General features: G+C 38.8%; 1 protein-coding gene across 1 annotated transcript in view; it reads right to left on the reverse strand.

Annotated features, from left to right (window-relative positions):
• LOC122236320 (ankyrin repeat domain-containing protein 26-like) overlaps nucleotides 1-24,688 on the reverse strand; it is a gene marked incomplete at its 3' end in the record, with an annotated part of 31,527 nt that overhangs the window by 4,281 nt on the left and 2,558 nt on the right. The window contains exons 2-6 of the mRNA XM_042977187.1: nucleotides 21,995-22,109; nucleotides 21,661-21,834; nucleotides 15,546-15,652; nucleotides 11,503-11,570; nucleotides 4,656-4,692 (exon numbers count right to left, since the gene is read on the reverse strand). Of these exons, the coding sequence (XP_042833121.1) occupies nucleotides 4,656-4,692; nucleotides 11,503-11,570; nucleotides 15,546-15,652; nucleotides 21,661-21,834; nucleotides 21,995-22,109 (501 nt within the window). The remainder of the gene's footprint in view (nucleotides 1-4,655; nucleotides 4,693-11,502; nucleotides 11,571-15,545; nucleotides 15,653-21,660; nucleotides 21,835-21,994; nucleotides 22,110-24,688) is intronic.

Raw genomic sequence — 24,688 nt, forward strand, 5'->3', positions numbered from 1 at the left:
GTTGTAGTTTTGGGGAGCCTTTTTTCATGTGTCTGTTGACCATCTGTATATTGTCTTTGGAAAAATGTCTGGTTATGTCTTCTGCTCATTTTTAAACTGGGCTTTTTTGGAGGGGAGGATGTTTACTCATATCAATTTTTTATACTTTGTGGATACTAACCCTTTACTGGATTTGCAAAATGTTTGCAAATATGTTCTCCCATCCCAGAGGATGCCTTTTAGTTTTGACGTTTTCCTTCACTGTGCAAAAGCTTTATAGGTTCATGTAGTCCCCATAGTTTCTTCTTGCTTTATTTCCCTTGGCTCAGGAGACATAACTAGTAAAATGTTGCTACAGCCAGAGTCAGAGAAATGACAGCCTGTACTCTCTTCAAGGATTTTTTATGGTTTAAGGTCTCACACTTAGGTCTTTAATTCATTTTGAGATTATTTGTGTGTATGGTACAGAAATTGGCCCAGTTTCATTCTTTGGAATGTGACTTGTCTGGTTTACCCAACACCATTTGGTGAAGAGACTGCCTTTTCCCCACTGGATAGTCTTTCCTGTTTGTGGAAGATGAACTGACCATACAGTGGTGGATTTGTTTCTGGGTTTCGGTTCTATTCTACTGAGCTATGAGGCTATTTTGTATGCCAGTACTCACCATACTGTTTGGATTACTACAGCTTTGGAAGAAAACTTGAAATCTGAGACTGCGATACCTCCAGTTTTCCTCTTTTGCAATACTGCTTTGGCCATTCAAGTTTTTGTGGTTCTATACAACGTTTAGGATTGTTTATCTAGCTCTGTGACAAATGCTGTTGGTATGTTGACAGGGATTGCATGACATCTGTAGATGCTTTTGGGTAGTGTAGACACTTTAAAAATATGTATTCTTCCCATCTGTGAGCATCGGATGTCTTTCTCTTTCCGTCACCTTCAATTTCTTTCATCAGTGTTTTACGGTTTCTAGAATACAGGTCTTTCACAATTTGGACCCTGTTTTAAAAAAACTTTCAGTTCTCTATTTTGACTCCACCTCTGCTAACCTGTGAAATCTCCAGGAAAGACCCAGTCTGAGTTTCCATAACCAAATGTGACAGGCAGGGAATGCTCTGACACGGTTGAAAATTAAATGTATAAACGTTACTACAATGACTTCTCACCTCACATCTGTCAGAATGGCTCAGTTTCAACACACAGGAAACAACAAGGGTGCTCAGGATGTGGAGAAAAAACAACCCTTGTGCACCGGTCATGGGATGTAAATTGGTATCACCACAGTGAAAGCCAGTATGGAGGGGCCTCAACAAATTAAAAACACAAATACCATAGGATCCAGTGATTCCACTACTGGGTATTTATTTACCCAAGGGAAATGGAAATACTAATTCAAAAAAGATATATGCACCCCTATCTTTATTATAGCATTATTTACAATAGACAAGATATGGAAGCAACCCAAGTGTCCACCAATACATGAACAGACCAAGCACACACACACACACACACACACACACACACACACGCACACACTCACACAATGAAATATTACGCAGCTATAAAACAGAATGAGATCTGCAACATCATGGATATACCTAGATGGTATGAGGCTAAGTGAAATAAGTCAGACAGAGAAAGACAAATCCTATATGATTTCACTTCTGTGTAGAATGTAAAAAGGGGAATAAATGAACAAACAGAGCAAAAGCAGAAACAGCCCCATAAAAACAGAGAATTGACTCTTTCCAGAAGGGAGGGGAGGTGGGGGGATGGACAAAATGGGGGAAGGGGAGAGGGAAGTTCAGTGTTCCAGTTATAGAATGAATAAATCACAAGGCTCAAAGGTACAGCATAGGGAATCTAGTCAGTGGTATCGTAATAGCATCATACTTTACCAGATGGGTGTTACACTTATGGTGAACATGGTGGACCATCCAGAGTTGTTGCATCACATATTACATTGTGTGTGAGGTAGACCTCCGTTTAACTAAATATATCAAAGTTTGGGTTTCGAGGTTATGAGTGGTCGTACTAACTAGAGATTAAAAGATTAAAAGTTCCCAAGGCCAACTTTGTTACCACTCTGGTCTTGCCTTATTTAGGTCCATAATATCTAGCAAGACCTTCCAAGCCTTCAGGGGCATTCAGCTACCCAAGGAGAGAGACTGCGATCAAATGGTCCCGGTAGTTGTGCCTCTATTTCTCTATACGCTGCCTGAATATTTTCTTCCCTATGAGCTCCCACTCCTACATCACTCTTCGGCACAGTTCTGTGGCATTCCCCAACCTTTCAATCTGTAGCCTATGAAGCCATACACTCCTACAACAAGGATGGGCTCCAATGACCGAGGGTAGGGACCATGTCCTGCTCCTGGAGAACAAGCGAATTGGGAGTCTCACTCATCCACACAGTCACCTCAACATAGGCATGTTATCACCGATCCAGATGAAGCTCCCTTACTGATTTCACAAGTCAGTCCTACCCCTGCACAGCCCTACAAGTACATGGGAAGGGCATCACAGATTTAGGAAAAGAGGTGGAGTGAGGAGACAGCTTGCCTTGGGCCATACATCTCTGATGTTCAGAATCTCCACCCCCCACCCCCAATTCCTTGAGAGGATCTAAGCTATCCTCCCTCAGTTGGGGTGGAAGTAAGGGATATAATATTTCTATTTGCTGTAAAAATACTCTTCCCTGCAGCTCAAATGATTTTTAATCTCTCTCATCAGAAAATCTGAGGTATGCTCGCACCTTCAATGAAACCAACACACACAAAAGCAGAAACCTGGTCACGACCCTCTTGAACTCTCTATTTGAATATGCCTTTCTATTAAATTTTTTTTTAATGTTTATTTATTTTTGAGACAGAGAGAGACAGAGCATGAATGGGGGAGGGGCAGAGAGAGAGGGAGACACAGAATCGGAAGCAGGCTCCAGGCTCTGAGCCGTCAGCCCAGAGCCTGACGCGGGGCTCGAACTCATGAACCGTGAGATCGTGACCTGAGCTGAAGTCGGACGCTCAACCGACTGAGCCACCCAGGTGCCCCTGAATATGCCTTTCTAAACAACTCCCCTATTCCTGGGTCCTTCATTCCTGTCATTCTCCTTTATCTCACTTGGCATAATCCCCCATATTCTGACATCTTTCCTAACACTCTTGTTTCTATCCAACTCAGTGTTGTTCTTCTTGAAACCTGGTCTCCTCTGCTAATTCGATTCTTACCCTCCTTCATTGTATTCATTAGACCCACTCCCCAGATTTCTATTATTAAAATATTTGTCTGCAAGATGAAGACAAAAAACAAAGAAAGAAATGAAAGAAAGAAAGAAGGAAAAGAACCCAAATTTAAGTCTCATTTCTGTGACTTATCATATCCAACTAGGTCACTTCAATCTCTTTTGAGTTTCAAACTGTCCATGTAAGCAACCATTGGGAAAGGAGGTTAAACAGAGGTTGAATTACTAGAGGGTATTTTGATGAATTAATATCTGAGGTTCCCTAATTCTTGAGACTCTAAGTAGTTTTGATTTGGCCTCTGGAAAAATGGAGAGTCCTTAGCTGGCAGAAGAGGAAATATTAATGGAAAAATAAAGAAATACCAAGAAACCCAGAGAAGAAAGTAAAAAGGCAAAAACACAGTACAGAAACGTCATAGGGAAAAAATCTCCAAAAAAGAAATAGCTTCCTAGAACTAGTCAAGGGTACTAGTCCAAAGGGAAACCAGACTGGGAACCTAGGCAACAGAGAATCCTTGAAATATCCTAGCAATATCCTTGAGATAGAGACTGAATTTAATTAACGTAACATGGTCTACAACTAAATACCCTTCCCTTACAGAAAACTCATTTGTGTCAAGAAGAAGGGATATCACCACATCTAAGGAGCTGCCTGACGACATCTTGTTTATTATGTAAAAGCTGTGACACCATGGCCATAGCTGACATCCATCCTAAAATCTCGGATGGTAAAAACAAGGGACTAGTTTCCACTGCACTAATGACTTTTGTTAGCACTAGTGGTCAAATACATAAGGGCAAATGCTTGCACTAATCTGGTTTCTTAAGAAAACCCTAAATTAGAGTTCCGACATGATTAGCTTTGACATTCTGAGTTGATCTGCCCTAGGATCTGTATCTTCATCTCAGTGCTGCTGAGGAACCAGAGAATGGATGTGGAAGCTAAACAGGCTGATGGGCAAAGCCCCTTAGCTACCCATTAACTATGGAATCATGGTCGACTCATCAACCTCCCTGAACCACAGTTGCCAAACTAATAAAAAGTAGGCTACAGCAACACAGCTATTTTGCAAAGCTATGCAATGCTATATAACTTAACAGATGTTATGCATAGGAAATATTGTCTTGTACAGGGTAGACACTCAACAACTGCTTTTGTTCTCTGCGTTCCCTTAGGAAACACATAATTTTCAGTTCATTCATTTCACTTCCTTTCCTTTCATTTTCCATTTCATTTCATTTCATTCCTTTATACTTTGAGAGTGAGTGCACACAGAAATCGGGAAAGATATCCCAAGGAGGCTGTCAGCGAAAAACCTGACATGGGGCTTGATCTCACAAACCTGAGTTGAAATCAAGAGTCACACCCTTAACCGACTGAGCCACACGGGTGCCCCAACGAATGTCATTTTTACAAATCCATAAAAATCCTACCTGGTTATAGAGTCTTCCTCAGCATTCTTATCTGCTCCTAAAGAAGAAAGCAAAATACATGTTAAATCAGCAATCGAAAAATAGAGGAAATTACAAGTGCACAGCTTATGATTTGTTAAAAAGTATTGCTTTGGGACCACACCTGGAAACCACACTACACTGAATGGTAATTATACCATTCGTAGGCTTAAAGCACTAAGAAATCTTACTTTCTCCTCTATGTTGACCAAAAGCAAGAATGGGTTTTATCAAAATTTGACACCTACAGGTGAACTTATGTTTACAATGGCCATCACTGACCGACTCTATGACACTAGAGGAAAATGGTGTCGTTAGGAGAATGATTATCACAAGCTGACAATGTCAAACTGAAACTAGCATGATTTTTCTGGACTTCCACTGCTATAGAAGTTAAAAGAGAGGTTTTTTTTTTTTTTGTTTTTTTTTTTTTTTTTTTCTGTAACACAGCAGAACTTCCCCAGCCGTTTAGTAGAGACTGTTCAGTTTTAGGATGAAACAACACCTCACAAATGTGCTCCATAGCTATTGTACTTTGAATCATGGCCAAACCATAGCAAACAGACTCTCCCTGGCCTTATTTCCAATGACAAGGTAAGTAGGAAGGATGTGGCATTCCAATTTGATAAAGTTCTAACTTCTCGAGACTGTCTCCTTCCATTGCTAGAGATCTAGACCCAATGAACATCACAGAGGATGATCCCAATGTTAGTGCTATGCAGTGGCTCATGATGTCATTTTTCTCAACCCTCCCCATTAGGTGACACACATCTAGAAAAATCATGCTTTTATTCATGGAAGGCATATGTCATCAGATCCTCTACTGATGAACAACAAAACAAAACAAAATGCAAAGAATATCTTGAATGCCTACATTCAATTAGTGGGGAATTTTAATGTTCTAAACATTCAACGATATCCACTGTATGATTGTTACTATATGACACTCTTTAAAGAGCAAGACTATGGGGTAAGGGTTGGGGTGAATGTAGGGAAAAAGGGGCACACCTCCGAGGACTATTTTTTAAATTTTTTTAACGTTTATTTATTTTAGAGACAGAATATGAATGGGGGGAGGGTCAGAGAGAGAGGGAGACACATAATCGGAAGCAGGCTCCAGGCTCCGATCTGTCATTCCAGAGCCTGTCACGGGGCTCGAACTCGGGAACCACGAGATCATGACTTGAGCCAAAGTCGGACACTTAACCAACTGAGCCACCCAGGCGCCCAAGCACAGAGGACTTTTAAGGCAGTGAAACTCTTTCACACGATACCACAAAGGTGGATTCACATCATTACACATTTGTTAAAACTCATAGAATGTATAACACCAAGGCTGAACACTAATGCAAATTAGAGACTTGGCCTCCAAATGAAGAGTTCATGTCCATATAAAATGCACTCTTGTCAGGGTGCCTCAGTGGCCCAATTGTTTCAGCGTCCATGTCTGGATCTGAGATCAGGTCATGATCTCACAGTTCATGGGATCAAGGCCTGCATCAGGCTCTGTGCTGACAGCACAGGATTCTTTCTCCCTTCTCCCTCTGCCCCTTGGCTGCTCACACGCATGCATGCTCTCTCACTCAAAACTAAACAAAGGAACTGAAAAATAATTACTACTAAAAATGGACCACTGTCGTGCAAGATGTTAACAACAGGGGAGGCTAGGCGTGTATGGGTGCATGGTATGGTATATGGAGACTCTCTGTACTTTCTATTATATTTTTCTGTTTACTTAAAACTGCTGAAAAAATAAGGCTCATTAAATGTAAAAAACAATCAAACAAAGTACAACAACCAAACACGGTATCCATTGAAGCTTCTCTTAGCATATATTAACCATGATACAGTCACCTTGAACATTAAGATAGAGATCAAAGTAACACAATAGGGGTACTGTCTCCCATATGGAAGTATATGAAAATACATAAAGCAAAATACAAAAATACAAGTTATTTGTATACTTAGGCAACAAAACAATTGATGAATATGACCAAATATAACTATAAACAGGGATTCAGCACTATATGAGTCAAACCTGGGTTTTCCATATAATTGAGATTTTATTCTAATTTTAAATCAAAAATCATTATGCTGATCGTATCTAAGAATCATAATGAAAGCTTAATCACATAAAAAAAGATGATAATGACCTAATATTGCCCTAGTCTTTTTTGTACAAATACCTACTTCATATGGATGATGAAACTGAAACCAGTACCATGTTAACCATCATTTCACTTGCTATTAAAATAAAAATTTAAGACACCACCAAAAATGAATTGAGGGCTGTAATCTCTATGCAGAAAAGGTTTCAACCAGCAGGCCGAAGATGGCTACCCTCAGAATATCCTACTTGAATGACTGGCCCTTGGTTGTTCCCTGGGATCTTGGATTTAAGGAAGGTTTCCACCATTCCCTAGCTCGGTAATAGAAGCTCACTGTGCCTAAGTGTTGGTAAAATCAGTGTGCTTAAGGCCATACACTTGATTTCTTTTTGGAAACCTGGAATTTTGGGACATGCTAAGGAGAAGATGCCTATGTGATTAGCATTTGATGAAAACCTCGGGCACTGAGTATCCATAAGCCTCGTACTGGCAGACAACATTTCACTTGTGCTGTTCTAATTTGATGCTGGAGGAATTAAGCACATCCTGATAACTCCATAAAGATAGGATTCCTGGAAGCCTGTGCTTGGTCTACTCTGGACTTCACCCATGCACCTTTTGTCTGTGCTGATTGGCCTTTCTAGCCTGTCGCCATAACAAACCATAGGCAACAACTATATGCTGAGTTCTGTGAGCTCTTCCAGTGAATAATAAAATCTGGGTGTCGTTGGGGTGCCTCTATCACAACTGCATTATATGAAATTTTATTATTTGGGTTGATGTCATACACGTGGTTACAGTCAGAAGGTTATGTCACAGAATACCTTTCCTGGAATCTCTTTTTCTTGGTATTTGCCCGGAAAATTCCTACATTCCTATATATCCATTTGAAGAAAGGTTTAAAAGGAATAGATGAAATCATGATGTCACAAAGTGTGAAACAATCAACAATCCTATTTTACTCAGAAAAAAAAAAAGAGAGAGAATCCTGGTGGTTGCCACTATGTTCTACCATACACAAGTTCCTCTCAAATATGAAAAATCAGTTAATTTTTCCAACTAACTAGGACTTAGTTCATTTTTCTGGCAGATAGGAATGAAAAGAAGTAACAGGGATTGTTCTAGAAAAAACAGAACTATCAGACCCAGTATAAAAACATACTACTGATTATAGTTTTTTGTTTCTTTCCTTTCCTTAATTTCTTAGAAAATTAAAAATATACTTCACCTATTAAAGGCAGTCATTGCCAAAATAATCAAAAAGTCATAATTACTGTGTCCTCATTCCTGCTGCTCTCCTCTGTTCATCTGATAAAGTCCTACACACTTTTCATGTCCAATTTACATGCTGGCACACAACCTGGAAACTTCTGAATCTTCTGAGAGTTCTCTCTCACCCCTTAACTTTTCATATTCAGGAATCACAGATTCGTATTAACTATACTGTTTCGGTCTCTGCTTTCTTTTCCCTGCCATTGCCCTAGTCAAACATGAATTCTTAACTGATAATTTTCGCAGGGAAAAAAAAACACACAAAATATTATTATTTCTTAAATGAATAAAAAAATAAGCAAAACAAATGATAAAGACACAAGGCCCTGAAAAAAAAATTAATGGAATAAATTGAACCCCTGACGTTTTCAAACTACACAGCTGAAAGTTTCACAATGGACTAATACCAGGCTAAGAAAACAAGAGCTTCCTTTGCCTCCCAGTCTCTTTATGTGGTTTCCTATAACCTATCCTTCATATGAGGGTTCAGCAAGCTACGGCCACTGGTCAAATCCAACCTGCCATCTGGTTCTGTAAATAATGTTTTATTGGGGCATAGCCCCATGTCTTCACTTACATATTGCTATGGCTGCTTTCACAAGGGCAGAGCTGAGAAACCACATCACCTAAATTATTCACTGGCTCTTTAGGAAAAAGGCTTGGTGATCTGTATTTTATGCCATAACCAGAGTGTCCTAACTCAAATCTAATCTTAGTAGTCTTCTGCTTCAAATTCTCCAAAATCCCTGCATCAAATACTGCTGGCTCCCTCCCTAAGAGCCATTCCATATTCTTCATTCTTGCTAGAGAATCACAACTTTATTTGGATATTTATTGTCTCCATACACAGAGAAGGTGGCCTCACCCTGGCTTCAAAAAGAGAAAGGATTATTCCAAGCTAATCACAGTACCTGATTTACCAGGGACCAGTTTAGGAATGAGTATGTGACATAACCTAGTCTTTAAAATGTTAGAGGAAGTCTACTGCAAGTCTCTTCCTAGTGAAAAGAAACACCTAAAGAAAAGCAGTCCTTCCCACCCACTGGATGTTGCCATGTGAGAATATGATACCTGGAGCTGTTGCTAATTAGCCACCCCGGAAAGGAGAAATAAAAATACCAGCAACTCCAAAACTGAACAAGAGATGACTGGGATCCTGATGACATCACTGAACCATCAAAACATTTCTGGTTCTTACTGGTTTAGTCACTGTTAGAAGTCACCTATTATTTGCCGCTAAAAGCATTCTACAGAAGAAATTTCCCAAGGCATATCGGGTAAGATCTACTCCTTTCTATAGCACTAACAAACTTCCATAAGCTTGTCTTACCTAGGTATTCACCTCATTCCAAACCATTCCCATAGCACACGTTTTCTACCAGCAAAACCCAACTGCTCATAAATCCTGCTAAGTTCACTCGTACACCTTCGCCTCTGCACTGCTGTGTACTCCGCCAAACACGTAATCGTGATAGTTTACAAACATTGTCAAACATACAAATGTTGGTCCTTCTGCCTCTCTACCTGGCAAACTGAACTCTTAACTCTGCATGCTTACCATAGATTCTACCCAGTCCTTGAAAACTCGGATTCCTCACCAGGAACTTACGGTAACTGGAACAAATGTCAATACAAAATAACAATGATAATTATAAGCACTACGAGACTCTGGCACCCAGTAAGCACTAAATAGAGTAAATAACACAAACGGCAGTGGTAACAACAAAGTCCTGGGGTGCAGAGACTGGTTTTTGAATGTTTGTATTCTACAACAACAGGATAACACTTAGTAGCTAACAGGCACTTAAGAGTTACTTGTGAAGTGAACAAATGGACATGAATAAAAATGATTCCTTTGAAAATTATTTTTAAAAACCACAGAAACTTTTCTGTTTCAAAAACCGCAGGGACAGCTCTATTCTGTTATGAGCACCTTAATGATCAAAAGGCTGTCTGTTCTACCTTTACCTTTCTTGTAACTTCCAAAACTAACCTACAGAAGTCCTTTGGTAACAGTCTACCAAGTTAAAGCTTTCTTCTTACTTTTCAGATTGTACAGTGCACTGGGTCCCACAACTAGGGAGAAACAGTAGCATTTTGTGTGTGTGTGTGTGATTGTGAAACATCTTTGTGCTGTTATTATAATTTCTGGAGCCCAAGTTGCCCTATTTGAATACTTGTGAAGATAAAATTTTGACTAATGGCAACAGAGTATCTTATTCTAACAAAATTACAGTGTCGTGACAATTCTCCAACAAACAGAAGAAAACATTGTTCTAATGAAGTCAACATATCTCATTCTGGATTTGTTGTTGTTGTTGTTTTTAAATGTTTATTTTTTTTGAGAGATACAGAGCATGCATGTACAGGGGAGGGGCAGAGAGAGAAGAAAAAGGGAAAATGCCACACAGGCTCTGAGCTGTCAGCAAAGAGCCCAACAGAGAAGTCTGACACAGGACTCCAACTCACCAACTGTGAGATGATGATGACCTGAGCTGAAATCAAGAGTTGGACACTTAACTGACACAGCCACCCAAGCGTTCCTCTCATTCTGTCTTGATTTATGAGGAGTGAAGATGATAATGGTGAGACCTTGTTGAGACAATATGTGAAATAACCTATGCCTCTCAACAAGGCAGTGCTTTTCTTCGGTACTCCTGGAAGCTATCTATAAAAAAACAATCTCCTTGGGAGTGCTGCACACTAGCTAAGATTTTCAGTTCTTATTATTTGCCATTTGTTTATGGTACCAGGAAAGTACTGTAGAATTCCCAGTTTTAGGGCTGGTTCATTTTTTAATGAGACAAATCGCTAGGTAACAATATTTTCTAAATATAATCCATTTGTAAACATTTTATAAAAGATCCATTTTTATAACAAGTGCAATTTGTTATAATATGTTTATGGAGGAAACATAAAACATGCTAACTTAAAAATCTTTTTTTCCTCTGGGCACCTGGATGGCTCAGTTGGTGAAGCATCTGACCTTGGCTCAGGTCATGATCTCGCAGCTCACGAGTTCGCGCCCCACATTGGGCTCTCTGCTCTCAGTGGTGGAGCCTGCTTTGGATCCTCTGTCTATCTTCCTCTGTCCCTCTCCTGCTCTCTCTCTCTCTCTCTCTCTCTCTCTCTCAAAATTAAATAAACAGTTAACAAAGCATTTTCATATTTATTACACAAAGATGTCACATGGTATTTTAGGGGTCATGACTAAAATAATGAATTTCTTTTCAGATAATACTGCCTCATATTTTCAATTACCTACAGTTAACTTCTTAAATCATTCTGAACATTAGACTATAAAGAAAGAAATTAAGAAAGAAAAAAATACGTATGCAATTTACACATTGGTGTTCTTTTCTTCATTGTTCTTTCTTTACCAAAACACCCTTATTCTGACTTTACTTATGTTAGGACCACCAAGAGCAATTCACTATGTAAAGTCTTACCAGGATTGCTGTTTTGCAAAGAATTTTTAAGCATGATTTCTTCTTTATGTCGACAAATTATTTCGTAACTGCAATGTATAAAAAAGGGTGATAAATAATATTACTATTTTAACGCTGATATGAAAAACATTTACCAAATACATCAAATTCTTAGAGTATTTCAAATAATAACAGAGCAAATATCAAAACTTGAATTACCCAATATACTTCAAATTTGTACGTTCTAGAAGCTTTTCATTAAGTCTGTACTTAAAGAAGAAAAAAACAGGAAGATGAACCAGTCATGAATTGAGGGCATTCTAGTTTAGTAAATTAGAACTAGCTTGCCAGGGGCACCTGGGTAGTTAAGCGTCCAACTTTAGCTCAGGTCATGATCTCACGGTTTATGGCTTTGAGCCCCACGTCGGGCTCTGTGCTGATAACACAGAGCCTGGAGCCTGCTTCGGATTCTGTGTCTCCCTCTCTCTCTGCAACCACACCCCACCCCAGCTCGTACTCCGTCTCCCTCTATCAAAAGTAAATACACATCAAATAGAAATGAGAATAATTAGAATTCGCTTGCCAGAATGGAGTGTTTGGAACTCAGAAGTTCCAAAACTAGCTCTATAACCTATAGCTATTTGTTCTTGGAGAAGCCACTTCTCTTTGGCTCAAAATCTCCCTCTATAAAACAAGGGAAATTACTGCCTTATTTTACAAGGTTGATAAGAGGATTTAATGAGATATTATACCCAAAACATGGCCTCTCAGGCCACCTCTTAGGTGATGCTCATTACTCTGGGAAGGGCAAGATGAGACCTTCCTTGACTTCAGAAAAGATGCTCCACAGGATTTAAAAGCGGTGGTCCAGGGGCACCTGGGTGGCTCAGTCCGTTGGGCATCCAACTCTTGATCTCAGCTTGGGTCTTGATCTCAGGCTTGTGAGTTCAAGCCCCATGTTGGAATCCATGCTGGGCATGGAGCCTACTTAAAAAAAGGCAGGGGTACAGATATGCTAACAAAGGGGAAAGAGAAGTCCGATCTCTTCCTGCAGCATCATTTGAACCTCTCTGACAGCCTAGAATGGTCCCAACTAACATCTTCTGGCAAAAAAAAAAAAAAAAAAAAAGACAAACAAGATCCTCAAAGGGTAACTCATAAGGAAAGTCTAGGCTAAGATATGGGTTCCACATAAGGTCTTTGAGTGTGGAGGGACAGGGGTGTATGGCGAAAGCCAGGAGACCCAGCTGCCCAAACAGGGTGCTGGTGCTTTGGGATAGCTGCTGAGCATATGTGCATGTGCAGTGAACAAAAGAAACTTTGTAGCTTTGAAATCTAAGTGTGGAACACCATGAAGACTGTAAACTCTGGATCAGCAAGGGAATCCTGGGAGTAAAGGTCAATCACAACCAGACTACAGCACCAGTTTCAACAGCAATTACGCAGCAACAGAATCAAAGGAAACTGTAGAATGATCAGGATGTCCTTTTTTTCCCCTCCAAATGACTTGTGAAAGAGGACTCTTTGGTCTTAGGGTGCTCCTTAGGTTCTTGGAAAATTCAAGGGACAGAGTACAGGAGATATCCCTCAAAGGAAAGTAGAGGGTCTTCTACAAAACTGAACATTTCAAGACCCAAGTTACTAGTTAGAAAACACAGATGTAACATTATTTGTGTCCCATGCAGAGGGGTTATACTTGAGATGAAATGGATAAGGTTAGGCTCCTGGAGGATAAAGGTCTCAAAAGTCCTGAGATAAAGAATCCTGCACACATTCCTACTTCCAACTAGTCTAGTCCTTTGCTTGATTTCTGGCTAATGTTGTGGACTAACCGACTGCCATTCCAAAACTGCCTGACCAAACTACGAAATCCCATCTGTTACATACGAAGTTAACAGTTAAATTATTTTAAACCTCAGTTTAGTAATAACTAGCATTTTAGTACAAACACTTACAGATTAAAACCCTTAATATAAGCATATTCATCTGCAGCCCATCCATATACATCTTGAGGAAAGGGGTCAATACCTTGCTGAAGAAGAAGCCTGACTACATTTGTTGAGTCATAATTTACAGCAAGCATGAAGGCTGTTCTAAAATAACAGAGATAACTTCACTCTTAGGAATTTAGAGTTATTTAAACAGCTGATTTGATATACTTTATCAGGTTAATATCTTGCCTATCTGTTCAGAATCGACCATTTACATGTTTCAGTGTTCATCTATGTAAATGATCTCCAAGACTAAAATGAAGGGACAAAAAGGAAGCTTCTTGTCCCACCTGGGTAATGTATTATAGAGTTGCTAATTTAATGTCCTTTGATAAACAAAAAACTATGCTAGGTCACTTATCTGAATAGGTAAAGATTTAAAAAAAATAATTCCCCACGTTTTCCTTAATCTGATACAGTGCACTTCAAAGCCATCTAGAGGTCAAGCAAGTATAAAAACTATCTGCAGGCTTGAAATGATAATATTTTAATGCAAATCCTAACAAAACAGGCATAATTATAGTTAACGATGCTGATAAGCATATGGTAGGCACTAAATTAAATGCTATGTATATAAAATATGATTTACGCACAACCACCCTTGAAGGATATATTATTATCCTCCTTTTTATATCAGGAAACATATTTAGTGATGATACGTAACACTCCCAAGGTCACAACACCTAGCCAGTAGGAAAGCTATGAATCAACCTAGTCTTGTGTGAATCTAAAGCACAGCTCTTCCTTCTTTATCACCCACCTATAACTTATCCTCATTAAAGGAAAAGTCTATATGGTTAAAGTTATTTTTCATCTTTCTACTCCTACCAATTGAAAATAAAATCAAAAATACATATACTGTACATGAAAAAGGATAAAACCTGATGAGACTTGGTAATAGTAATTAATCATCATTTAGAGATCACCTAACGACATCAGTATTACTCAAAAAGGAAAAAAAAGCAATTTAAAGAAAAGTGTCATCCAAAAGACACAACAACTCTATGTTTAATATGCATCTTTTTTTTAACATTTATTTGCTTTTGAGAGACAGAGCTCAAGCAAGGAGAGGGAGAGAGAGCGGTATACACAGAATCCAAAGCAGCTCCAGGCTCCGAGCTGTCAGCACAGAGCCCGGCGTGGGGCTCGAACCCACGAACCATGACATCATGTCCACAGCCAAAGTCATAGACTTAACCAACTGAGACACCCAGGCACCCCAATAAACATCTTTGAAGGAAAATGTATATGAAGTAGAAATTCTTTTTTTTTTTAAGTTTATTTACGATTTATTTTGAGAAAGAGAGTGAGTGCACACCAGAGTGTGGGCAAGAGGCAGAGACACTGAGAGAGAGAGAGAGAGAGAGAGAGAGAGAGACAGAGAGAGACAGAGAGAGAGAGAGAGAGAGAGAGATTGAGAATCCGAAGCAGGCTCTGCACTGTCAGCACAGAGCCTGATGTGGGGTTCAACCCACGAACCATGAGATGATCACCTGAGCCAAAGTTGGATGCTTAACCAACTGAGCCACCCAGGTCCCTCTATGAAGTAGAAATTTAAAAAATACCATAAAAGGGTTAAGAAGGCCAATATTGTGCCATTAAGTAAATTAAGAGCTGAGAGTCCACATTTTATAAAACTAAAATGAAATCCCTTTAATTAATACAAAATCATGTGGCAGAAAAAAAAAACAAAAAAACAAACAAACAAACAAAAAACTGAGCAACTGGGTGACTCAGTTGTTTAAGCATCAGACTCTTGACCTCAGCTCGGGTCTTGATCTCAGAGTCATGAGTTTAGGCCCAGCACTGGACTCCACGCCGAACATGGAACCTACTTAAAAATAAACACTGCAAATGACATGAGTCAACATCATCAAGGAATATGAATTCTGCTATACCCTGTTCTTCATGTTGCCCAGTCAGAATAATTGCTTTCTACCTAACTGGTGATGTGTTGACATTTTTCACTATATAATTATAAATTAATCTTCTTCTTCTGAAGTTAATCTTCCTGACTTGAATAATTATTACCCCTGTAGAACCATACAAAGGTTGAAAAGAAAACTACTGCACCTTTTTAATTTATCCTCTGCATGTATATTTGTTGCCTTTTCTACCAGAACTTCCACTATTTGCTGTTTGTTTTCATTTACGGCAACTAGAAGTGGTGTGATGTTATCCTGTAAAAGAGCAAAAACAATTTAGAATTTACAAAATTACACCTTTCCATATGGAATTTTAAAACATACAAAAGATCCTCTAAACTGAAACATATAATACAAAAAGTAAATAAAAAATGGCCTCTTCCTTCCCACCACTGTGCTTTCACCTGCTGCTGCTTCTCTTTAAAATAGCCCTCCTCCACTGGGGCACCTGGGTGGCTCAGTTGGTTAAGTGACCAACTGCAGCTCAGGTCATGAGCTCAGGGTTTGTGAGTTCAATCCCTGCATTGTGCTCTATGCTGGCAGCGCACAGCCTGGAGCCTGTTCCAGATTCTGTCTCTCTGTCTCTCTCTCAAAAAGAAATACACATTAAAAATTGTTTTTAATAAAATAGCCCTTCTCCACCTTCTTCAACAGATCATATGAAGTCATTCTCCCAAACTCACTTCAAACACTCACTGGTTCCAAGATCGTTGCTTCTATCACAGTACTTATCATGGTATACTGTAGTTATTGTTCCCTATCTAAACCAAGAGCTTCTTGAGAGCAGGGGCTATTTCTTATCTCTGTATCTCCAAACTCCAAAACACAGCAGTATATGCTTTAAGTACTTTTACTGAATTAATAACCTAAATGATGATCTCTGGAGTAGTGTTTCTTAAATTATCTTCCAAAGAATACCTACTTTGCCAGAAGGTAAGTACTATGTCCCAATGGAAAGATTTCATGATCATCTATGTTTGAGAAATATTATAAAACTGCATTATATGTCTGGCATTACAGAAGTACATTTAAATCTTCTCAGTCCCCATTTGACAATCCTTTTTGTGGCAAACATTCACATTTGAGGAATCAGAGTTTCCGGGATATAGTTTGGAGAGATTTCCGATAAAGGTGAAGCTTTTCCCCAAGTTATACAAACTTGCTTGTCTTCTGTCAGTGGTATCAGGATCCACTGACATCCGAGATGTCAACATAAGGCATCGCTGCTCCAAATGGGTCACTAAGGAGATGGGCTCAGAACTCCAAGAGTTAAGCTTCAAATGAACTTTGATTACTTAATATTAAATAGCCCATGGGCTTTCTCCTATTATAAAATGCTAAATTTTTATCTTAACTGTTAGGAAGCTCCATATGAAATTTTATTGTCAATTATAATAATCCTGGGACCCTAATACGTATCTACTTCTAAAAAAATTGTTTGTATTCTAGTTGTATTCCAGTTTCCACTGGAATAGCTACTTACTTTATATTTTAGGCAAACTATAAATTGGAAATAAAAATGTAATGGCTTATCAATAAAAATTCAAACACTGATTTATACAGATCATTTTTAGCATAATGAAAGTGACTACATTATTTGCATTTTTAGGGAACAATGCTGAGAAGAAAGAGACTATTGCTGCAATAGGCATAACCTATTCAACTGTAACCATGATTAATCTAATACGGTTTGCAAATATTCCAATAGGAATACGATTATTCAAATGTTGTTTCTTTTAATGTTATTTAGTTTTGACAGAGAGAGACAGAGCCTGAGTGGGCAAGGGGCAGAGAGAGAGGGAGACACAGAATCCGAAGCAGGCTACAGTCTCTGAGCTGTCAGCACAGAGCCCCACCCAGGGCTCAAACTCACAGACAGCGAGATCATGACCTGAGCCGAAGTCAGACGCTCAACCGACTGAGCCACCCAGGCACCCCAGGAATACGATTATTTATAGTACACAGAAGGAAAAAGTGTCTTGTTTTCAAACTAACTTATGGGGCACCTGGGTGGCTCAGTCAGTTAAAAGGCTGACTTTGGTTCAGGTCATGATGTCATGGTTTGTAAGTTCAAGCCCTGCATTGGGCTCTATGCTGACAGCTCAGCCTGGAGCCTGCTTGGGATTCTGTGTCTCCCTTTCTCTCTGCCCCTCCCCCACTCATGCATGTGCTCTCTCCTTCAAAAATCAATAAACGTTAAAAAAATGAATACAATACAAAAACAACTTAGAAAGTTTAACTTGGAAAATTCAATCCTATTCCGAAGACATTAACATAAAATACAAAATATATATTATGAATTAATATGGATTGCCTTGAAAACCTTGAAATATTTATCAAAATAGACCATAAAACAGAGGCACCTGGGTAGCTCAGTCAGTTAAGCATCTGACTCTTGACTTTGGCTCAAGTCATGGTCTCATGATTCATGAGTTCAAACCCAGTGCCTCCTAGGGATTCTCTCTCTCTGTCAAAATTAACTTTAAAAAAAATTACCAAGGTTTCTTGGTGTCCAAAAGAGATCTGATTAGCACAGTCTAATATATATATATATATATATATATATATATATATACACACATATATATATATATATATATATATACATATATATATATATATATATGTGTGTGTGTGTGTGTTTGTGTGTGTGGATATATATATATATATATATATATATATATATATCATAAAACAGTAATTGTAAACGCAATGCTTATGGAGGCAAAGTAGGTGACTTGAGTAAGTGAAGAACCTAAGTGGGGACAGTAGCAAACTGGAGACACACATAACTCATATAAACAGTCAGCCACTGGAATGCATACCAAACAGTAGTATGGGCTCAAAGTACCAGGTATGATTCTATAAGAAAAGTCTGAAATCCATATTTCTGCATGAGTGTCATAATTTTAAATGTTGACTCAATTTATGGAGGAAACGAAACACATCCAGGGGCCAAATTTAGTCAATAGCCCACGGGTATTTTGGTTGTGCATAAAGCATATATTTGTATGTAAATCTTTCCTGAAGTATCAGTATCACGTTTTACCAAAAATTTAGGCCCCAACATGTAATAAAAATTGCTATTAAGACTCATAAGAGGGGAGCCTGGGTGGCTTAGTCAGTTGAGCATCTGACGCTTGACTTCAGCTCAGGTCATGATCCCAGAGTTGTGGGACTGAGTCCTGCATCAAGCTTGGCACTGAGCTTGGAGCCTGCTTGAGATTCTCCCTCTCTCCCTCTGCCCTTCTCCCCCACTCACGCTCTCTCTGTCTAAAAGAATCACAACAAAAAGACTTGTAACACCCACCTTAAGAATTTTTCCAATGCTTATTAAAACTGCAATCTATCTGTGTTTAATTCTCCCAGACTGTTAATCAAATAGACAAATTAGTTCACAACTATGCTGAAACTAAATTCTGAAAACAATTCCCAACTGTATTGTCACTAACTACATTTCCATGTTTAAAACTACCATTTGGATTATGTCAGGGCTATATGAATTTAACAGACATCATAAGACAGTCGGTCACATAGCTTCAACTAATAAAGAAGATTCAAGATTTTCTCCTATTGCAATCAGGAAAACACTGCTTGTAATAACCAAATGGCTATGAATATGAGCGAGAGAGAGAGAGAGAGAGCAAGCGTGAGCGAGTGGGTAGGGGCAGGGAGAGAGACTCTCATGTGTCTCTGCATCATCAGTGCAGAGCCCAATGTGGGGCTCGAACTCACAAACCATGAGATCACAACCTGAGTGGAAGTCGGACGCTTAATCAACTGAACAACCTGGGTACCCCTCCATTCAGTAGTTAGCTTTTTAAAATTTTTTTTTAAATGTCCACTTTTTGTGGAAGAGAGAGAAAGAGCATGAGCAGGGGAGGGGCAAAAAGAGAGGGCGACTACAGAATATGAACCAGGCTCCAGGCTCTGTCTAAGCTGTCAGCACAGAGCCCAACACGGGGCTAGAACTTGTGAACTGTGAGATGATGACCTGAGCCTGAAGTCAGACGCTTAACCGACTGAGCCACCCACACACCCCAGTAGTTCTTAACCAAGAGTTGTAGAACAGTCTCAAAAAAAATATTTCTAAATATCCATGTCTATGTATACATGTTACTAGACTTACTCAAACTCTTCAGGGGAGAGTTTAGGCTTGTTTAAAAAAAATTGAAACCTCCCCAGGGCACAGGGATTCACCACCACAATTCTAGCTGAGAGCTGATGCAGCAGACTATCACATCAGTCTCATCTATGTGGCCAACTCCCTCTATCATTTGAAGATTTAGCCAAAAGAATGACTTATCAAAACTGCATTTAATTTCCCTGAGCAGAGGTAGAACAGGGACTAAATGTAAAGTCAAAATGCAACTTGATTTCATTACTTTTAAACTTCTTACTTCCCATCAAGATATTCTAGATTTCAGAGCAGAGTTTAGACTCTTACCTAAGTGGGTGTTTCTGCCAGAATAGGATTATATGACAGTTAATTATTTGTTTTTCTTCTCCTTGCCCACATAATCAACCACCTGTTCACTGCCAATCTGATTTCCTCTGAGTCCTCCTACACTTGGTCTCTAGGCAGGTTTGCAACTCACTCTTTCCCTAAGTAACAACTATTCCCCTCAAAAATTGAAGACTCCTTGACTAAACATATAAACTGAAGGGGAAAAATAATAAAACAAACAACCTCTTCTTGTTATTTTTTCTCACTTGTCAAATTTCCAAATTGGCCCACTTAGTTCTGACTGCTCCCTCCTTTCCCCTTTTATCTCTTAAGACTTGGCCAATAAAAGATAAATCCCATTTTTATAAATCACTTTTTTATCAAATAGAAACTTGTCAACAGCAGCAATATTTTTTATTGTAAAATGCATTTGTTTTCTTTGAGTTTTAAGACAAAGCCTAGGGCAAATTTTGCTTTCCTGTGTTGTTTTTCACTAATAAAAAAAATTGGATGGGAAAAATATTTGAAAACAAAATAAGTTTTACCTTTAACAAATATATTGTTTTCATAAATATTTGCCATAAATACATAAAACAAAGCAGTATTCTCTGTTTCTTTAGAAGTATCCTCATTTAAAATGAAATCTTAGGGGTGCCTAGGTGGCTCAGTTGGTAGAGCATCCAACTTCGGCTCAGGTCTTAATCTCATGGCTCATGAGTTCATGCCCTGCATTGGGCTCTGTGCTGACAGCTGGGAGCCTGGAGCCTGCTTCAGATTCTGTGTCTCCCTCTCTCTCTCTGCCCCTCTCCCCCTCTTGTTCTGTCTCTGTCTCTGTCTCTCTCAAAAATAAATAAAAAATATTAAGAAGGAAGGAAGAAAGGAAGGAAGGAAGGAAGGAAGGAAGGAAGGAAGGAAGAAGGAAGAAAGAAAGAAAGAAAGAAAGAAAGAAAGAAAGAAAGAAAGAAAGAAGAAATCTTAGATAAATAAGTTATTGCCAAATATTTTCATTCAGGGAATCCTTGAACTTCCAAATACGTAAAATTGACCCTGCCCGTGTCAACCAAGGGTGTTCCTCTAGGGGCTTCAGCAATGAAAGGTAATGCATGTCAAAGAAAAGGAAGGTGGGCCAGCAAGTGTGGCCATCATCTACTCCCCATGTACAGCTACAACCCTGCTGAGGAGCTACACAAGGTTGAGCAGGAGCTACTCTCTGAAGTGGGACACCCCAACATGGTACATGGCTGGCCGAGTGGCTACCAACACAAGTAGATGTCTTTGCTGGATGTCAAGACGTGACCTGACCCCAATGCCCTCATCTTCAGAGCACCGGGGCCTGCAGTGCCTAGCACCTACAACCTGCTGCTTTCTCCTTCTGCTTGCACACATCCAAGCTCTCCCTGCTGGGTCTGGGTCTCCATTCCTCCTCCCACCTATCCCCAGCAGCACCCCTTGCCTAAGCCCCTGCATTGCACCCAGCCTCCATCATCACCTCACTCCCCTCTAGACCTTTAGTCCTTTATGGGCTCTGAGACTACCATCCACTTGTAGGCATTAATGGAAACATTTTCTTTCTGGGGTGGAAGGGTGGCTGGGAGATACAACTTTGCCCTTTCTGTGGGCACTACCTTTTTCTAGCCCTCTCTGACTTGGCATTGGAGTTATTTCCATGATGACAGGGCCTGATGTATAGAATTCAGTGAGTGAGTGTGTGTGTGTGTGTGTGTGTGTGTGTGTGTGTGTGAAATAAAACATTTTGAGGCTAACATATTCATGTATATATATAAAATTTCAAATAATGTATAAATCAGTTATTTACCTTATTTCTTGCTTCAGTATTCGCATTGTATAGCAGCAGCTTCTCTATTATGGATATATTATCACCAAAGGCCGCATAGTGGAGAGCAGTGTTGCCACTCACATCCCTAATATTTGGATCGGCACCATTTTCCAATAGTATGTTTACACATTTCTCTTCCTGGCACTGTACAGCCTGTCAGTGATATGCCAAGAACAGAGTGTAAATTCTGAGAATTTAAAGTAAGCATGCCACAGGTTTCACCAATTCGTTTTGTTTCAAGTCAATAACTTCATTTTCATTCTAAGTAATGACATCAAATCTATCTCAGGCAGATATAGCTGGTACTACATACCTTCATGAGAGCTGTCCTGTTTTCATGATCACAGAGGTTAAGATGACATTTCCTCTCTACTAGGAGGGTCACCACTTCTGGATGGCCATAGGCACAGGCCAAATGGAGAGCAGTCCTAAAAAAGTGAGAGGAGTTTTTAGGAAATGATAGTGCACTGTCTCAAAACTTGCAGTTAATTCAGGAAATTGTAAACATTAAGTAGCATGTTATTCCTATGCCTCCAAAACAAAGATTCAGTTTTCCTCTGGAGAAAGTACAATATTTAGTAGTGATTACTCATCACGCTAATAAAAGAGCAGCCTGTTTGAAGACAAAGAGCATGACCTCGGGATTCAGCTCCACTTGGGTTTGAATCCTAGTTTAACTCTGTCACTCACTAGTTATTGCTTAGACTTATCCTCAATGTCCTCAACAAAAGGGGATAAAAATAGTAGTTGTCTTGTGTCACCTGGCTAGCTCAGTCTGAAGAGCATGTAACTCTTGATCTCAGGGTCGTGAGTTTGAAGCCCCACAGTAGGTGTAGAGATCAGTAAAAAAAAAAAATAATAATAATAAAATGAAATGAAATGAAATAAAATAAAATAAAATACTGAGTAGTTATCTCACAAGACCTCGTTGTGATGCTTAAATGAGGATCTATGCAAGTATTTAGAACACTTCCTAGCACAAATAACATCTCAATAGTTGTTGGATAATATAATTTTTACCATTACTACTGCTTTACATAGACAACACTTCAATTAGGTACCTTGATACAATTACACCTAATTTGCAGACATGTTTTAAGGATTAGCAAGAATACTGCATTTCAATGATTCTAACATGCTCATTTTGTCACATTTTAATATCTCTGACATTGGAATGCAATTTATAACTCAAAATGTCTTCCAACTGAAAATGGCAGGACTTTAAAAAAATAATTGGTATATAAAATAGTGGGACACCATAGAATCTTGGTGCCTTCCATTATGTGAAATGAGGGTATATACAATAGGTCTATTGCAGTTCTAGTCATATGATTGGCACTTAAATAAATTTTAGTTCTGAAAAGCATTATAGGAAAAGAGGACTAAATTAGCAAAAGGAAAACATTTTTAAGAACTTCTTACTTTGCTTCTCAAGAAAGTTTAAGCCACAGGAAACTCAGGATTCCAATGACTAGGAACAGCTCATTTTATTAAATATTGAGGTCTACAGATTGTACAAAAATCAAGTATTTCCAGTGATCGATATTAGTAGTTACTACTCTCATAAATTTCAGAAGGTCAGGTAAAGGTTATCTTTTACAATTTCCTATCTTCAGAAACTTTGAAAGGAAGGAGGAAAACTTCCCATTGAGATTAAGTCCTAATACTTCAATGTAAAATTTCTCATCTTAGGGGTGCCTTGCCGGCTCAGTCAGTAGAGCATAGGACCTTGATCTCAGGGTTGTAAATTTGAGCCCCACGATGGGTATAGAGATTACTTAAAAATAAAATTTGGTGCAGAGCCTGCTTTAGATGCTCTGTCCCTCCTCTCCCTTTCCCCCTCCCCCTGCTCATGCTTTCACCCTCAACAATAAATAACACCTAAAACATAAAGTAAACAAGATAAAAGCTGGGGCACCTGGGTGGCTCAGTCTGTTAAGCTTGCAGCTCTTGATCTGGGCTCAAGTCATGATCTCATGTTCACTGGCTCAAGCCCCGTGCTGGGACTCTTTGAAAAGTGTATTGGAAAAGTTCCTGCTTTCAGCACGGGGCCTTCTTGGGATTCTCTCTCTGTCCTTCCATTCCCCCCACCCCCATCCCCACCCCATCCCTCTCAAAAAATAAATAAACTTAAAAAAATAAAATCTTTAGAAAATAAATAAATAAAATTCCTCATCTTACTCATACTGTGCAAAATGAAGTCTTTGAGAACAAAAGGATCTTGGGTAGAGTATTTCCGCTCTATAATATATGTGCAGGTTCTAGGTGATAAATAAATGGATGGAAAGAGTGGATAAATACATTTGGAGAGTTCAATATTTTTAAAGAAAAGGTATATAAAGGAAAGCATACTTCTGAAACAGTAAATAATCACTTATATTTGCTAGGTCTTATTTTTTTCACAAGGACACAACTAATATATTTTATTTTCATGATTAATATAAATCATTTACCTATTACACGTAATAAAGCTACCTATAACAGAAAACATATGTATAATATATGCATAATAAAATCTACAAGTGCAAATAAAAATACTCCCTTTACTTCTGAAGAGGCCAAAAGTTGTCCAAATATGCCAATGCTCAAAAAACATTTTAATTAACTCACTTTTCTTATTTTACATCCAAAAATATTTTTTAACACAAAGTGAGAAATTGTTTTTATGTATATAAGATCTATATCCTTGCTCTTCTCCAGGATTACTTCAACGACAATAAACCCTTTCTGTTGATAATAAACTTTTAATAGGACCTTTATACACCTTTTCATGTAGAAAGCACAGATTTTCTTTGAAGGCAAAGAAAAATGCATGTAAATACAAAGGCTCAGAAATAACAAATGTCATCACATTTTGTGCATTTTTGGGCTTAACATAAAACCGTAGTCTGCTTGTGTGTACCTATGATCACACTGATTTTTGTTCTTACTTAATGATCAACTAAAGCACAGCTCTGCATCTCTGTGTATATCTATTATCTATGCCACTTTCAATGATCACATATCC

Source organism: Panthera tigris (genome assembly GCF_018350195.1).
Source record: "Panthera tigris isolate Pti1 chromosome F3 unlocalized genomic scaffold, P.tigris_Pti1_mat1.1 chrF3_random_Un_scaffold_81, whole genome shotgun sequence".
NCBI lineage: Eukaryota > Metazoa > Chordata > Mammalia > Carnivora > Felidae > Panthera > Panthera tigris.